Raw genomic sequence first — 17,470 nt, forward strand, 5'->3', positions numbered from 1 at the left:
AGGTGCTGAGCATCATTTATGGCCCAAAGTGGGAAAAGAACTTTCTATATTGATGCCCGTTGCACACACTGAAGATTGCTGTGGGTATTAACAGTTCTTTTTTTTTTTTTTTTTTTGCTTGTGTCATTTTATCAAGTCAAGCCCAGCATTTGCAAAGAGAAAAGAAATGCTCTCTCTCACCAAAAGCTGCCACCAGGAACAACTTGCAGAAGAAAAAGAAAATATATATATAGGCCAGTTTATTAGCTTATTATGTTTATGATGTAGCAACCTGTTTGGTATAACTATTCTTGTTTAAAAAATAAATGAATATGCACTCTGTAATATTCTGTGAAAAAGTCCATGTAGAGCTACACAGGGTGACGCCTGTGTTTGTAAAACTAGGGTTTCAATATGTAACCATCATCCAGCAACCATGTTAGAAAAAACTTTGAAGTCACAAAACATTGCGGTTTTGTCAAATATTAAGATTTGTCCTTAAAAACTCACTCCCTTATTTGCATGCACCTCTGTGTACGCCAGTCCCTGCTGTGGTGTTAATGTATTTCCATGTGCTGGCAAGAAGCTGTGATAGCGTTTTGATGTGTCACAACGAATACTTTGGCTCGTTACGATGTGGATAACCTTATGGTTATTATCTAGCTTTTCTCCTGTTTAATTGATGCTTTGAAGTAGCACATGAAAGTGGTTCTGTGCTGTGTGTGTGTGTGTGTGGTAGGGAGAGAGAGAGAGAGAGAGAGAGAGAGAGAGAGAGAGAGAGAGAGAGAGAGAGAGAGAGAGAGAGAGAGAGAGAGAGAGAGAGAGAGAGAGAGAGAGAGAGAGAGAGAGAGAGAGAGAGAGAGAGAGAGAGAGAGAGAGAGAGAGAGAGAGAGAGAGAGAGAGAGTGTTTGTGTTCCATGGTGCTTGAATTCACTCTGTGTTCAGCTCCACTTTCAGCAGTCCTCAATCTTCACTGCAGACAAAACACAGTGATTACAGCTGTGGGTCTGCAGCCCGAGGGCTTCTCTACAACAGGCCATACAGCTGATTTACTGCCAAGTCAGAGCGGAGTGTTGCTGGGTTTTTGTATGTTTTTTGTGTGACTAAACTAAGAGAGACAGAGGAAAAATGACAGAAAGATATGACACAATTATCTGTTGATCCATCTAACCAAATCTCTTCTCCCTAATTGATCCTCTGATCATATTATGGCTAATAATTGAGCCAGCCACATTACATTACAGTACCCACATGTGTAGTATCTCCCCTGCTAGGTCCTCTGGTGATCAGGGCAGCTCATTTTCAGTTTTTTGCTATTGGGTTTTCAAACTGCTTTTCACTTGTTTTTAACCAGAATGAATACCGATAACATTCAGATAAAAAAAAAAAACAGAAAGTACTGAAGTCATAAATTAGTACTGGGGCTAGCTTCAGGGTGTCATAAATTTGCTTAAGTAAGGAAGACGCAACACCACAATTCATTGGCTATCTTACCCAACATAACTAGACATCTTACGCCTGTGAACACAGTCAGCTCGCACAGCTGCAACATTTGTAATTAAATAAAGTTCCAAAATGTCCTGTAAATTTGCCCTAATACTATCAGCAGTGTGCGTAACGTCGTGATACATCCAAACCCGATTTTCCTCTTCACTATTTCTAAATCAAATTAAAATCCCTATCAGCAGAGTATAGCTTGCTTTTCTGTAATCCCAAACATTGATCCTGCACTGTGAAGCATTTCACTTCTCCCAAAAAAAAAAAAGACACGATATTTGCACAAGCCTTCTGATTATTGAAATCTATACATCCTCCGCACAAGAGTGCAAGTGGGTGTTTAGTGGGTTGTGCGCTTCAGTTGAACTTGGCCTGCGTAGATCACAAGTGCATGTGAACATGCCCACCACTATTGCCTAAAAGAGTGGCTTAGTGCCTGCGTGTAGAGGCGGCCTGTCGTGTGCTTGAGCTCTCTTCCCAGGCGCCTCGGTCAAACTTTAGTGAAGAGTGCAGTAATTTGGCTCAGTTAATGATGAGGGACAACATTTATTAGTTTATTCAGGGAAGTGTGGCACAGGCTGAGAATGCTGCTGCTGGTGTTGACACATTGCAGTGGCATAGAGCAAACAGCCGTGCAATCTGGGGTTACCCCCTTGTCGTGCTTCGCCTGCCTGTTTGAGAGCAGCTGCTGGAGTGATCCTTTGGTTCTCATTGCTTTAAGGTCGTTGTGATGAAGTTGGGCTCGCTGGCCCCCAGCTGAGGCTGGTTAAAGTCCTGTTTTTCTGTTCCTGTGTGTGTGTGTGTGTGTGTGTGTGTGTGTGTGTGTGCGAATGTCTCTCCCACATCAGATGCTGCTCATGTCGATGTTCAAGTCCTTTTTAAAACCAAGCAAAAGCAGCCAAGGTTCAAGTGTTTAAATTTACTGGTGGCAAACTCAGAACGATTCTTTACATCCCACCTTTGAGTATGATCTGTTGATACTGTTTCTAAGTCCTAACCACACTCTTTGATACTTTGACTCAAGGAGTCTGGGGATATTCTTTGATGTTGCCTACAGCGGTAACATTACTATTCAGCAGGCAGGTGATGTGAGTGTTTTCTTTATTGTATGTATTGGTATCACCTGTTGAGAGGGAAAAAAAAGGGCTTTCATTGTCACAAATTTTTTGATAAGTTCAAAGTTATGTATAGGAAAACAGGAAAATAAATGACACAACACATGCGTAAAAAGTTGAAGCACAAATAACCTCAACTGATACCAAACAATGGTGATAGCGTGATGTTTGTAAAAAAAGAAAAAAAAAAAAAAAAAGTCAAATGATTGGCATCAGATTTTTATAATCATCTTTTATATCCAAGCTAAAAGAAATGTGTTAATGTATTTTTTTGCATCTTAGAATAATATAAACCCTGCAGCAATTGACCTCCTCTACTTACTCGGAGGTCTTTCACACATTCTTTCGTCAGTTTTGGCTTTATTAGAGTCGTCTTTGTTATTAGAATTGCCTTTGTCTGTACATCACTCAGAAGACATCCATAATGTCGCTGGAGGGGATTTTATCTGCTGCTGGATGTAGTGCCAGTATCATCCTAACAGCAGCCTTCCTGCAGTGGTTACTTTTTCATTCCAGGATTGCTTTTAAGATTTTATTTTATCAGGCCACAGCATGAATTATCCATTACTGGCGCTACATTACTCTGACCTTTTAACCCCCCATGAGGCAGGCTGTACCAGACTGTCGTAAAGCTACATCCATTGTCTCTTCCACTGTCTATGGATATGGAGCAAAGTAGAGCCAGAGATTTTGGAGTTATAATGCATATGCTCACAAATTGTAAAATCAAGCCTCACCTCATGGTGATGTGACCTGTCCGTCTCTTTTTTTTTTTTTTCTTTCCACGTTGATGTTCTGTAGAGACAGCTGAATGTCCAGACCATGCACCTGTACTGAATGGCTCTGCAGTCACTAACAAGCTGTTAGACTCAGACTTAAATAGATGAAAATACAAACACTATAACCTAATATCTAATAAATATCAGCTTAATATGAAAACTATAAAATTAATATAAAGAGTGAGAAAGAAGGAATAGACATGGGGCCGTCCTTTTTTAATTATTCTATTTTAGATTGCTGCAGTGGTGACACTCTTTTAGCTGCCATCCTATGCCACCCTTGGTGGTTTTACCACTGCTCAAGCTGGTTGATAAGAGGTGCGAAAACAACATACAGCAAGATGCCAGGGGCCACTGCATCTGAAATCACTCTTAACAGTCTGCCGCACCTTTTAAGCCATCGCATTTCTAAAATCCTTGAGTGGTCCCCCTGCACTCTACCATTTGCTTATTAGCTCCAAATTGGCGGGTAGGTTCTCGATGCAGGAGAGACGCCATAAAAAATATAGAGATGAGTGTACAAACACTGAACCCACTTGAGTACAAGAGCCAAGTGGTGCCTTGTTAAGCCTCCCACCTTTTCAAGTCCTTTCTCTCCCGTATAACAGGTAGCAAACCATAAATATAGGTTGTAAAATGTGTCGGCAGGGCTTATATTGTGATGCCCTCTGTAATAACTTTTCAGCATGTCTAGGTTGTTTATTGTGTGTGTGTGTGTGTGTGTGTGTGTGTGCGCCTGTGAGTGTGTGCAGAGCTTTTAAAAAATACAATGTGCAACAGCAGAGTAAAATAGTATTGATTGGGATTATTTTGGAAAGCAAATAGAGCAGTTGGAGTCTTAGGCATGAGAGAGAAGTGAGGGAGAGTGGGTAACAGACAAGAAGAGGTAGACCACAGTGACATACCTGTGGGCATTTGGTATCAATATGCACTTTCTGAATAGAATAGACAGATCGGGACAGAGAGAAAGCACAAAGTAAATCACAGGTTCTACCTCCCGGATTTCCTCTGTGAGTCCCAGGTTTGCAATACTGAATCTCTGTCTTTGCTGCAGCATGGCTTGCTGGAATGCCTCAGGCCTCCCTTGCTGACACTGACCCCTCCAGCCTGTGCTTGTGTTTGTGCTCAGAGCCCGATTTCTGAAACTGCTCTAATGTAACGTACATCAAAACCAAATGTGACATTTAGACAGTTATAATCATTATGAAAGTGGATGCACTCAAAACATCCCCTCACCTACACTTTTAATATATTTTTTCACAAACTCAATGAACATGACTGCTCCCGTTTGCTCTCACGCCCTCTCAGATGCCGTCTTGTGCATCATAAATGGTATATTTGCATACTCTCACTTTTGTATGAATGTAGATGCCAGTCGCTATTGGATTTGAGTTGGAAATGTTTAGCTTGCTGGTGTCAGAGAGCCTGACTGCCGAATGCAGCTGTGCCTTAATATGATTACCAGTTGCTGAGCCATGTGGGGACTGGTGGTGCTGTCAGCTTAATTTACTCACAGACACATTGTCGCAGATGTATGTACCCAGGCACACATGCGGCGTGGCTATCCGCATAACAAAAGCCTAGACGCTGTTCAGTACAAACACACGAGCTGACGTTTAGCTTCAAGTCCGGCAGCCGTAAGTCGAGGCAATTTGTCTTGCTCAGAGAGGCACAAAAGTCACTGAGATCACGTGAGAAGTTGGGAGAGCCGGCAGAATCACATGCTCACATATGCATACAGTAAACGAGAGCTCGGACATGTATTTATAGGCAGATGCAAAATCAGCTGTGGTGCTGTCTTTTCTTTACCATATTCCTCTTTACCTATTTTCTCCCCATACAGACACATGCGCCCTGACCTGTGAAAGGTCTTTCCTCTCATCACACCTTCACACACCTTTATTGATTCACATGTCGTCATGTTGATATGGGCGTTATTCTGCACTTCACCCTTTTCACCTCTAAAAGGATGAATGTTGTTTGGCAGGCAGGACCGTCCAGTGGGCAGAATTTATAAAGGCACATTAAGGTACACATGATGTACTGTTTGCAATATGAATAATAAGGCTGCGGCTTCAAAAAGGCAACACAGGTCTGGGCAAACATCTGTTTTCGAGGAGGGTTGTGGGTCCTGGCAGCCTGGCTCAATGGGTGCTGTTCTGTAGCAAACCCCTATATATAATTTATTGTAGAATCCATACACTATTAATTTCAGCCTTCTTTGCACCACCACACACTCTGTCACCCCTGTAGATTCACCACCTAGACACCCAGTGTGTAATTCACCTGCTGTGTATATACAGCAGTTACTGTAATGTTTGGTCTTTTATTTGTCCAGTTTATCCGGTATATAAAAACTGTATCATGTCCACTGGTTGGTGGACTCTGACAGCTGGAGGTAACTTTCTCATACAAGCTTAACCAATAAATTCTATTTTTTTCTATTACCGCCACATATACAAGAGCTAGTACAATGGTTCACAGCCCTTCTTGTTATCCCTCTTTTCCCTGCTCTACCCACAGGTGATTAGCTGGATCATGTGCGTTCAGCCAGTCAGAAGGCAGCCAGAAGGCAGCAACTGCTGATCAGCTGAAAACCTCTGCTTTAGCCAATCCATGAAAATAAACAGAACTCAGGGTCCCTAGAAAACCGTTAATTTGGTGCACCCACACAACTTTTTTTTACATTAATTGCCAGTGAAAAAAAAACACCTCCAGGTCCTTGTATATGAACAACATTTTTGCATGACTCAGATGCCTGCTTCCATTTAGATGAGCCATGATAAATGAGAAAAACAAAACAATTTATAAAATTCTGTGCAGCCAGCTGTGATAATATCTTGTCAAACGTGCCGGAGAAGCAAATTCTTTGACATCTGTATTATATTGCACAAGATATATTCAAACCTGCCTCTAGTAATTACATCCATTCATGATGAGTTGTCGAAGAAAGAAAATATTAAAATATTTGAGAAACTGGTGCACTTTAAAAATGACTGATCATCAAAATTGGTGCCAGTTGCCGACTGATGGTTTCACGGCTTTGAAATTCTCTGATGCTATAATACAATATACTGTATGTACAGACACAGCACCACAGGGTGACCTGCTGATAAAGTTAATGATGATCTGGGTGTTTTTGGATTCACCACCTGGGCCCACATTCATAACTGACTGTGAGAGCACCAAGTTATCTCCATCAAAAAAGCATTTCTCTCCCAAGGTCTGCATCCTGATTTACAGCCCCCTTGGAAACTTTGGGTTGTGTATTACCATGGTGATGTTTCCGGTACTTCCAGTTGTGGTGGCAGAATTATGTAAGGATTATTGCCTGTTTGTGAAACCAAGAGGTTCCATAGGGTAGGAGTTGTGGTCCTAAATCGAGAAACGAGGATTTATAATAGAGTAGTAGGAAATCCATACTAATGTGAAGAGTACTGGAGGGTACTGGAGTACTTTTTCCTCCCTCACTCTAAGGTCCATCAGAGTTTCTAGGGTGAACTATTTTTGGTGCTGGTGTAAAGTACAGTATATCATAGTACTAGCAGAGCGTGATGTGCCCTCCTTTTATGCATAAGGTGATTAGCTTTTACAATTCAGCTTGAACTCATGACCTCACCTCCCTGCTTTCCCATAACTGTTAATCATTCTCATTAAAGGAGAGATTGGAAAAGAGTCTTACTTCCCTCTCTCTCCTCGACTTCCTCGTCTGTCTAACTCGTGTTATGAGCGTCTTGTTTCCCTGTATTACAGTCAACAGTCACTAGTCACGCTGTCTGTCTTACTTCCTCCTTTAATCCCCGGCACCAAATCACATCATTCTTGTTTCAGTAGATGATTCTGACATCTCATTCTCCTCTTGCCCGCAAAGTTTATAATAGTTGTCCTCTGTTCCTGTCTTATTGTTATTTATGTGCCCCCTGCAGCGTCTTCTTCTTAGCATTCTTCTTATGATTATTAATATAAGTAAATATACGTAACATTTTTGATCTGCTTGTTTACTGATTTGCTTCTAAAAGAACATTTAACACTCAAAATATGTTATATCAAAATAATAAAACCTTTTGTTGTACAATCATTTGCTTTGTATTTCTCTGTATATTTTATATTTCTTCGTAATTTTCTTCTCTTTTTTTCTGTATGTGGATTAAAATGGCATTACATCACAGTAAGAACTGGATCCAGTCCTTTCTGTGACTGACTGATATGCCACAGTCTATCACACCATGCCTTCCTTTTTGTCTGCATATGTAATTTGGATTCTGCACAACATAATGAGGTGAGATGTTATTTTATAGCCTGAGAGCAGCGAAAAACACACAGCTGTCATCCTTTAGAAAGAGTGTTAATGGTGACAGCAGGCTCCACTGCCTTATCAAAATAAAGGCATCAATACAGGTGAGTGTCAGAGAGTGTAATGAATAATGGATTACATGGGGAAAGTATTGCACTATTCCAAAATATTGACTGAAAGTAATTTCGATAACACTTATGGCATTTTTTTTATTTAACTGTAAATAAAGAAGATTTCTTTTTAGCTAGTAAAATTAGTGTGGATGGTTGTTTGTAGTATTTTGTAGATGGAGGGAAAGCAGATTGACAGACAAATTATCTAATGGACTTGAAAGAGACTGTAACAGTGAGATGGCTTTACCCCAGTAATTGTAATTTGTGGTACCAACATGCTGCAGTTTAGCCTTGGTGTTCTGGGTGTTGATGTTTTTATGGGACTTGGTTTTGAAGGCATTACCGCTGAGGGAGAGAAAAGAAAGATTTAGACAGAGGAAAATGGACTGAAAGCAGAAGAAACGTTGTGAAAAAAGGAAAGAAAGCCGTGAAATAGAAAAGACCCAGGGCCAGGTTTCTAAAGACTTTTTACCTTGTTTCAGGTGAATTCTTGTGTGTGTTATTTATCAAACCTAGGCCCTTGCCTGCAAGCACAATTCACCTGTCATCTGGATCACACACGCACACGGTGCCTGTCAACTCACCTTTTGTGTGATCCATGAAATGTTATTCTATTCTTTATGCATATGTATTTGAGGAAGGATCATGCAAACAGCAGAAAGAAATAAGGGTTGTTGACTTTATATTCCACTGGATTCACTGTGGTCCGTACAATTTCTGAGCGTCTCTGCAACTCATGAAGATGTACAAATTTACAAAAAGGCCGGTTAAAAGAATGGTGCAATGAGAATATGCAACTGAGCCGTTTTCTGTTCAAATGTCAGTGACCAGCCAACAAAAGGCAAATGCTTTACAAAAAAAAAAAGTGCACATAAGCTGCATTAAACAAAAATAAAGAACGACAGCTTCACAGACAGAAAAGGAGCATTATCCAAACATTTTAGAATACAAAACACAGAGGGGTTAGAGAGTTGTGACTGTGTAGTTATTAAACTTGAAATTGATTTTGATGTTCACTGAGCTGCTAATGCACTGTGGCGATTGCTCTCTCTTGATAATTCATTTACATTTTGGCGGCGGTCTCTTTATATTACCATTTGTTTTCTTTTTTTTTTGTTTGTTTTTCCATCTATTTTCCTCGCACACTGAAAGCTTTACGTTTATTTCAAGAATGTTAGAATTAAATTGCAACTTAAGTAAATGTTTTGGAATATTTCTACCTCACCATTGATTGAGTATCTCTGTTCCTGCATAACTAAAATATGACTCCGCTATAAAGCAGCTGGAAGGCAGTACCAGTCTCTGCTTGTGTAATGAGCTCATGTTTCAATAAATCTGATGCAGGTTGCAGAGTGCAAATTTAATGGAAGGCTAATTTGTGCCGTGCTCTCATACGTGGAAGTCTGGTCAAGAGCATCAATGGTACCCGACCTATGTTTATCTGCGTGTTGGTGTAGTTTTATTTTGGTGGGAACCCTTTTTGTGCTCAAGACTCTTAGAGTGGAGGATGTATTTTTCAAAGCAAGGGCATTTTGGGTCAGAACTCATTTCATCAAGGAATGTCTTTTTTACAGGGATAGGGTTAAAGAACATAGCCAAAGTAAGTAATTTGTGTTTTTGCCAAAGTGAAAATGTAACACACAGACACACACACACACTTATTTTATCACAGTTAAACTACAGGGATCATATTACATCCTTGCCTCTCTTCACTGGCTCCACTCTGAGGTGCAGGATAGATTTTATGAATACATTTCACAGCCTTACATGCCCCCAGTTTAAAAAATTAGGAATTATCCCTCAGGATAACCCAGTCTTTGTGAGTAAGATTCCATACTTGTAAAAGCCCTTATCTGTACATCTCAAGCAGTCAAAAACAGCCTAATCTTACACTGCTGTTTTTATTTTACATTTCAAAGCACTTTGTTACAGAACAATACAAAGATTATTATTATTATCTTAAAAGATTTTTATATCATATGATCTATGTTGCCCACTTCTGTTGTGCCAGAACAACACATCACCTTATCCTACCTTATCTGCAACAGTTTACATATGAGTAAATGTGGAAACAGATTATCTCTGCAGCCGCCTTCTGTGAGATCAATCAGGTATTGATCTACAGAAAGAGAAAATTTAATTACTTTCACAGTGTGTTTCGTTTGCCTTTTAAGGCCCTAATCAAATGTGAAAACTGCATGAAGCATGTTGACGGTTGTTTTGAGTTTCTAATTCAAGCCACATTCAAAGTTGAGATGTGGACAGCTGGAATTTTTGGATCAGACCTGAAGCACTATTATACTTCCCATCTCAAGAACTGCAAACACAGTCACACCTTAATGATAAGAGACCCTGAGGAAAAAAAAAAAAAAAAATTCCACGAAATGTCTTCCTTTTTCTACATGTAATGGTGAGGTCACGACTGTGCTGCAGAAAATACATTCATCGCATTTAAGGACATCAGAATTTTATTTGGACAAAGGATTCAGTTCATTAAATGTAGCACTGAAGAGAGTTTTCCATCTTGTTATGATGAGTTCTGAATGGCTTTACCAGGTGCTATGAGTTTTCAAGGTGCAAACTGATTTTTAAAAACAACACAGGCATCAGTAAATGAAACCTGTTCTAGGTGAGATGTAAAAAGAAACACATATTTTCAAGTAAAGATTTCAGGCTGATCTGTCAAGCTGTTACTGGGCTCCTTCTTTTAATGCATTTGCAAGACTTTCGGTCTCTCTTTTCTTTAGTCCCCACCATGTTTCCATCCACCACCTCTCTGGGCATGTTCGAACACGATGCATAAATTCAGAACCAATTTTACACCACATTGCCTTGGTCTCACTCTCCAAATACTGCCAGACTCTCGCACTCCAAATCCAGCCCCACTCTCGACCTGTTTAAGTGCACCGGACCGAAAGAATGACTGCAGCTTTCTGTACGCACTTTTTGAACTCAGACGCAATAGAACTTTTAATCACGTCTAAAATCTTTATGGTGCGGGCAAATTTTCATGAGATATGACATAATGTTTATCAAGTGAGTAAAAGAGGGTATTTCACCTAGCGCTGCTCAGCATTTGCCTGCGAGTTATGACTGAGTCCAGTGAACAAGGAAGAAAAAAATATTTTGCCCCACTGCCGCCAGTAAACTACTTTTAATAGGGAATGTAAGAGTTTTAGATAAAAAGAACAGGTGAATAGAAACAGGCAGACGGGGAGTCCCTTATGTGCAGTATCTGCCTGTATTTAAATTTTCCTTAGCTACAAGCTAAAAACAGTTTATAGAATAGAAGCAATCTCTATCTACATTTGCTCCAGAACACAGTATCTTGGCTTGACTGCTATATTGGTTTGTCTCTTTGTTTTTTGACTGGCATTGTTTACTTGAAATACTGTCTTGATTTGGCATTTGGTATTGACATCTCAGGTTCTCAAATATTAGACTGAGCTCTCCTCCAAGGGAGTTTACACACAGTTGCTTGAATACTGTGAACGTGCCCCACCCGGAGTATCTCCCTTCCTCTGAATCGCTCTGCATTTTTATAATTATGTATCATGAGACATACAATTACCAAGACCTTTTTTTAAACCGACAGGACTCAGAAGTGTAGCCATGACCCATCATCGTCACTGTGGGGGTTGTGTTATCTTACAGAAGATAACGTATCATGTGGATCAGTGTATTGACATAATGCACCAGCCCTGTTGTAGATTTTATTTCTCTATGTTTCTTTGTTTTGTAATTAGTAATTTCCTTTGACAGGTGAAGCATTTCTTTTCAGATGCTCCTTCATAGCCAAGAGAAAAGCATTGATTTTCTTTCTGTCCTTTATCCCCTTTCCACTTAGTGAGATTAGGAAGTATAATCACTGTGATCTTGGGGATTATACAAGCAAAACATATGTACAACCATGATGAAATTAGATGTTATTAGCATAAAGTCATTTTTTAAGGGTGTGGTGTAGACTAAACCCTCACATATAGCAATCTGTTATGGTATTTATAGTAATAAACATATTTAACATAAACTCCCTTGTGGATCTTGTATATCAGGTTTAGGTGTTTATGTATCCTTCGGTGATTTAACACTTTGCAAATCCCTGACAAATATCACTTTATGGTGGCAGCCCCTGTGAAATTAGCAGGAATTTGTGTTGTGTGTGTTGCAGCACAAACAAAGCCTCTTAACTCTCACAGCTTCCCTCTCACTCTCACCCTGACTCAAACACATACACACACTTTGGGGATGTGACCCAATAAGATTAGCAAAAAATGAGACTACAGAGACTAAGTGATAATGGACAAATTACCAAGAGTGGCCAAACAGATCAAACAAGGAGTAGCAGGAAAGAATAAAGAGGAGTGTTTTTTTTATTATTATTATCATTATTATTTATTTCAAGGCTGCACAAGATAAATGAGTCAGTAAAGTCATTTGACAGTCAATCACACAAATTTATCTGGATTATTTAATAGCTTTGCATTAAAATATTAGGAAATTTGGGGCCCAGGTAAAATGATCTAAACTTTTAATTAACTTATGAAAAATATGTCTAAAATATGAGGCCAGTGTCTGTTATTAATATGATTAATTGTATTTCATTTGAACATAAAGCGGACTTTCATCAGCATATCAGTGGAAATTGATGTTTTTTTTTTTTTGTTTTTTTTTTTAATGTAACAGGGAAACATGTAAGTAAAAGTTCTATAAGGAACCTAAAGCAGACCCCTTGAGAATGCCACAGAAACCTGGGCAAGAGGGAAACAGATGTTTCCAAATACAACAGAGCATCTTATATTGGAAAGATATAGATAGAGGTAAGGGTCCGTAATGGCAACCCAATAATGTAGGTGATTGATTAAAATACCACCATCAGCCATTCACTTTAATTAGGTTTGATCTGATTAGGTTAAGTCAGGTCTTTAGTCATCTTCATGAAGAAGGTAGGTTACCTTAAACAACTGAAACATGCTGGATCAAATTGTATATTAATACTTTGTGATCCAGAGGACAAATATTTTCTATTCCAGAAAATGATTCCTGCACATGATGATATTTGTAATCCTTGTTGTTATATATATTTCCCTAAAACTTGTATCAGTAACTGATGAGAATGTTCTCAATTAAAAAAACACAGCGTCTTTCCCCATAAATTGAATGATGTGCACTGTATGTTTAACATTTGAACTGAATTGACTTTGAACATAATTTGAATTTAAGTGTATTTAATCTCTTTTGTGCTTTGGTGGTACTGTAATCACAATGATTATGACAACCCTGTGTTACATAGTCTTGGAGGTTGGTCAACATTGAATAAGATATTTCTCTGCTCCGTGGTCTGTCTTAAGTAGTTCTAAGTGCGGGTTATTTGCAAAACTGTGAGGCCCATTGACTGATTGATTCTCCTTCGATTTCTTTCCACCTTTTTCCTCTTATCATCCCACTGCCAGCAACTGGAGGTGTGTTTGGTCCTCAAGGGGAATCAGGGTCAGAGCCTGAAGATGACAGCCAAATGAAGTTTTACACAGAGCAGCACAGAGGACGAAGGCGTGGCAAAGGTGAGAAGGAATATTGATGCACTTGTTTGTAAATTGTTATAAATGTCTTTCATTTTTCATTCGACACATTTACTTGCACAGTGGGTTGGACCATCTTATCCACTGCATACTGCTGAGAGGGCCACAACGGAAAAAAAAAGGGAGCAATATACAATGAACATTTTGAAAAACAACCAACTTTACCCTAGTTGAATATGAGGAGGAATAATGGAAGGGCAGCCTATAGCGGTGTGAAATGAGGCTAGACACTTCTGGAATTGTCAGCATAGCTGGAAGTAGGAAGGAGTCATGCACGTTCCCGGTGGGGTTTAATGTCCTGTTCCTTGGCACAGCTCAATGACACTCAAAGTAGATATATTAGCTGAGGCAAATGGAGGCTCGGTGATGAGCAAAGCTGAGTCAAATAACTTTGATAGGAAGCATGATTTTAACTTCCCTTCCCAACATTGTGATATGTGATAGTGAAGACTGTGTGTATGTGAGTGAGCGACCAAGAGAAAATGAAACAGAGTAATAGTCTGTGTGTCCACTTGGGTGTCTATATAGTGATTGAAAAATAATGGAAATCAATTTGTTTTTATCATTTCCCATGGAAGGTCCCATATTGTAAAAAGTGAAATTTCCATGTCTTTTTTGATTATAAAGCAGGTCTAGGTATTATATTAATACTGTGAAAGTATCATAGTGCTCAGTCCACAGAGAAAGGCAAACAGCCTGTATTCAGAAACTGTGCCTTAAAACGAGCCACCAGGACTTCCATAACGTTGTGATGTCACAACAAAGCATCGCCCTCAGTCATGCCCCAAACCCAGCCTACCGGGACCATCCATCCAACCTTGCAGGATTTGGTTTCCCTGAACGTTTACCTGAAATCTGCCAGTCTGTCAGTCAGTCAGAAGAGCAGCTCAGAACCTCTCTTCTGATTGGCTTAGTGACCTGTTGTTGTGAGAGCTCCTGAGAGAGGAGATGTAAAACTACATTGATATGTTTTCTGGTACTTAAAACCACAAATATATTTTCTTATGGATATTAAAACTTCCAATGCAACGATTTAAAAGTGTAAAATATGGGACCTTTAAAGTTCCAGCCGGCATGAAAAGGTTGGACTTGCTCAGGAGGATAGACACAGAAAAATAGATAAGGAGAAGACATAAAAAATTCAACTTCAACTTGAGCCTCTTTTTGGAGTTGTTTGGAGTTGTCTTGTGTACTTATAAATTTGTCTAAATGACCATTTTTAGTGAGCGTGTCTCACTGACTGCTAGGTGTTTGGTTTGTGGCCATAAAGTAAGTGTTTGCCATCGTGAGTGTACATGCTCTTGTCTACTCAGTAGGCTTTTACAGTGATTGAGGGACCCCTTCACAAGCCCGGTGACACCACCCACACCCCAAAGGGATTAGCTGCCCTTCCACTTTTGCTGCACACAGCTGTTGTTCTTGTTCCTTCACAATACTGTGACTGCGGTAGACGTGTGAGTCAGTACAGATGGATTCATTATCCTAACTTTGTCTCCCTGCCTGACCTTGAGCTGCCTCTCACTATTTCTAAACCTCTGTCAAGATTTCCCAGGACTCTCTTGTTACTGGGAATATACAGGGTTAGTAGTATTAGCGTGTCTCTGGTGGTACGTTGTTTTAGTTCAATCCATTTGACCCTTTGCACATTTCACTGATAAGATCACACTTTGGTTGGAAGATGTAAATCATCTGAAATTATGTGTTGCTCTGTTTTTCTGAGACACCCACTGATCTAGTAACATAACTCTAATCAGCAAATGGGACATTTGTTCAATATACATCAGATCACCAGCACAGGAATTTGCTGCCAGCAGAGTTCCAGCGCGTAGAACAGGGAAACAAGAATAGACTTACTGCTGCTATTGACTTTTACAACAAACCTACAGAGTTCAGGGTGCAGCTCTCTTTCTAGACATTACTCACACACTTTCTTAAGCCTGTAGAATACAAGATATTTTCCAGGTTTTAGATTAAAAAAAAGTACAAGAGTACGTTTTCAAGAAACATTTTTAACATTAAAAATCTAGTGAGAACATTGTTTCCAGACCAGCATCTTATCCATCTCACATCCCAGTAAGCCTCCTCTCGGCATGCTGTCTTCTCTCTCATGATAAATATCTGTAGACAGAGGTTAAGTAGCTAATTCCATTCCCCATATCCTGGCTTGGAAATGGGGAGCCCTGACAGAGCCAAAGGGCAACCAAAACAACCAATCTATATCCCTGTCAGTGGCAATAAGATCATCTATCACCCCGACAAATGATTCTGGGCTCAGGTATTCTAAGTCATCTTTTACTTACTCAGGCCAAACTTGAACCCAGGTTAGATTCATAAATCAGGGGTACAATTAAGTGTATTTTCAAGGATTTAGGGAGGCTTAGAGGTTCTACTTTTAAAAAATTGTGGTCCTAAAGTGGATGATTTAGTCTTATGTGAGTTTTATGTGTCTGTGTGTCTTACAGTAGGAGGCTGGATTTTTCAAATACAGTCATTTGTTTAAAACCCTGATCAGAACAAAAGCGCCTCTATAAAACTAGTTCACCTTTACCTTTTTTCTCTTTCTCTTTCTCTACCTTCAGGCCACCCACACAGCCCTCTAAATAAGGTCACCCTGACGTTGATTACCATCAGCACATGTGTCATTGCCATTGTCTATGCCACGCAGGATTCCTGCCCCCTCACTGTCAAGGTTACCCTCCATGTGCCTGAGCATTTTGTCGCGGACGGTAAGTGCAACGCATTCGTCAGACCTCGGCAGAATATTCAGCTAAGGGAATGTCCATAACGAAAAAAGAAAACAGACCTTGCTTATTCTCTGTCTTTTCTCTGATGCACGGCTTTTTTCATTTGATGCACTCTCTTGTTTTAATTGAAACTATATGATGTGAAACAGCCAGAAGCTCTCATGTCTCACAAACTTTTATGTCCAATTGAGAGAGATTTGAGAGGGAAAAAACGCTGGTCACTGGCAAGAAAACCAGTGAATTCATAATGAAACTTGGCGAGGCATCGGTTTGGTGACACAGCTATAGATACTGTAGAAGGATATACTGTACCCAACTCAGCTTAGGAACAGTTGAGCTTGGTGTTAAAAAGAGGATATAGATTTGTGGAGCATGTTATCATAATAGCCACTACCCATTATGGTTCTCTTTTGTTTTGTTTGTTTCCAGCCATAATTGGATATAGTTGTCCCTCAAGCAGGATAATGCAGGCATGACTGTTGAGTAGCTCCACGCCGTTGTTGAGTGGTTAAAAAAAAAAAAAAAATTATTTAATTTCTATAGTTCCTGTTGTTGGGAGGAACAGCTAATGGGCCAGGGACAGCTCGGCATGCTTCCCCTGTTTCTATTTACAAATGGCTTGCAGTAAAATCTCTACCCCTTCAACCGTGATGTGTGATTTTCAATTTCCATGTTTTTCAGTGTCAATGCCCCCTCTGCACGACTGATAAAGTACAAAAGACACACATCCATCCAACAAAAAAAGTAAACCATGTGCTGGAACCAAAACAAATGAGCAAAAATCAGGATGATAAAGCCCACACAGTGAAAGCTCCCAGTGGGAAAAAAATTATTTGTTATCACCACAAACAACTGAGTGACATTTTGAGCCATCAGACTGATGAAGAGCAATGTGTTCGAAACATGATTGTTTTTTCTCTTTGTTTCTGCACTGGGAGCTTTCAGTGTGCAGGCTTTGTTACATGAGTCTGCATACTGTAGATTGGAATACTAACCCCTTTTATGGTTTCAGCTGACATGCCATAAACACTGTATTCAACTATACACTGTGACTACTGCAAGGTTTATTTCTATTTTATTCATGCCATATAAGAAGCTGTCTCTTTGGCACCCAGACAAGCTATATGCCCCAACATCAAAATCATATCAAGGAATTTGAATAAATAAAACCTGGACTTAAATAAAAATGTAGTCTATAATAAGTTTCTTTTGTCTATTTACATCCTAACACAGAGGCAGTAAACAATATATTTGCCAAATGAATGGAAATGAAGGCGGATAAATCAGGCAGGTAGGCATGAATGCCCATGAAACTGCTTGGAGAGTCGTCCCTCTGAGTCTGCTTTAAATTCCTTTTCACCTATGGGATAGTG

General features: G+C 39.7%; 1 protein-coding gene across 2 annotated transcripts in view; it reads left to right on the top strand.

Moving 5' to 3' along the window:
• LOC139611025 (astrotactin-2-like) overlaps positions 1-17,470 on the top strand; it is a 239,721-nt gene that overhangs the window by 98,429 nt on the left and 123,822 nt on the right. For both annotated transcript variants that reach the window (XM_071465265.1, XM_071465264.1), the window contains exons 5-6: positions 13,228-13,335; positions 15,933-16,079. In XM_071465265.1, coding sequence (XP_071321366.1) covers positions 13,228-13,335; positions 15,933-16,079 — 255 coding nt within the window. The remainder of the gene's footprint in view (positions 1-13,227; positions 13,336-15,932; positions 16,080-17,470) is intronic.

Source organism: Trachinotus anak, unplaced genomic scaffold (genome assembly GCF_046630095.1).
Source record: "Trachinotus anak isolate AG129_WGS33_773 ecotype Australia unplaced genomic scaffold, CSIRO_AGI_Tana_v1 ptg000028l, whole genome shotgun sequence".
NCBI classification, from domain to species: Eukaryota; Metazoa; Chordata; class Actinopteri; order Carangiformes; family Carangidae; genus Trachinotus; species Trachinotus anak.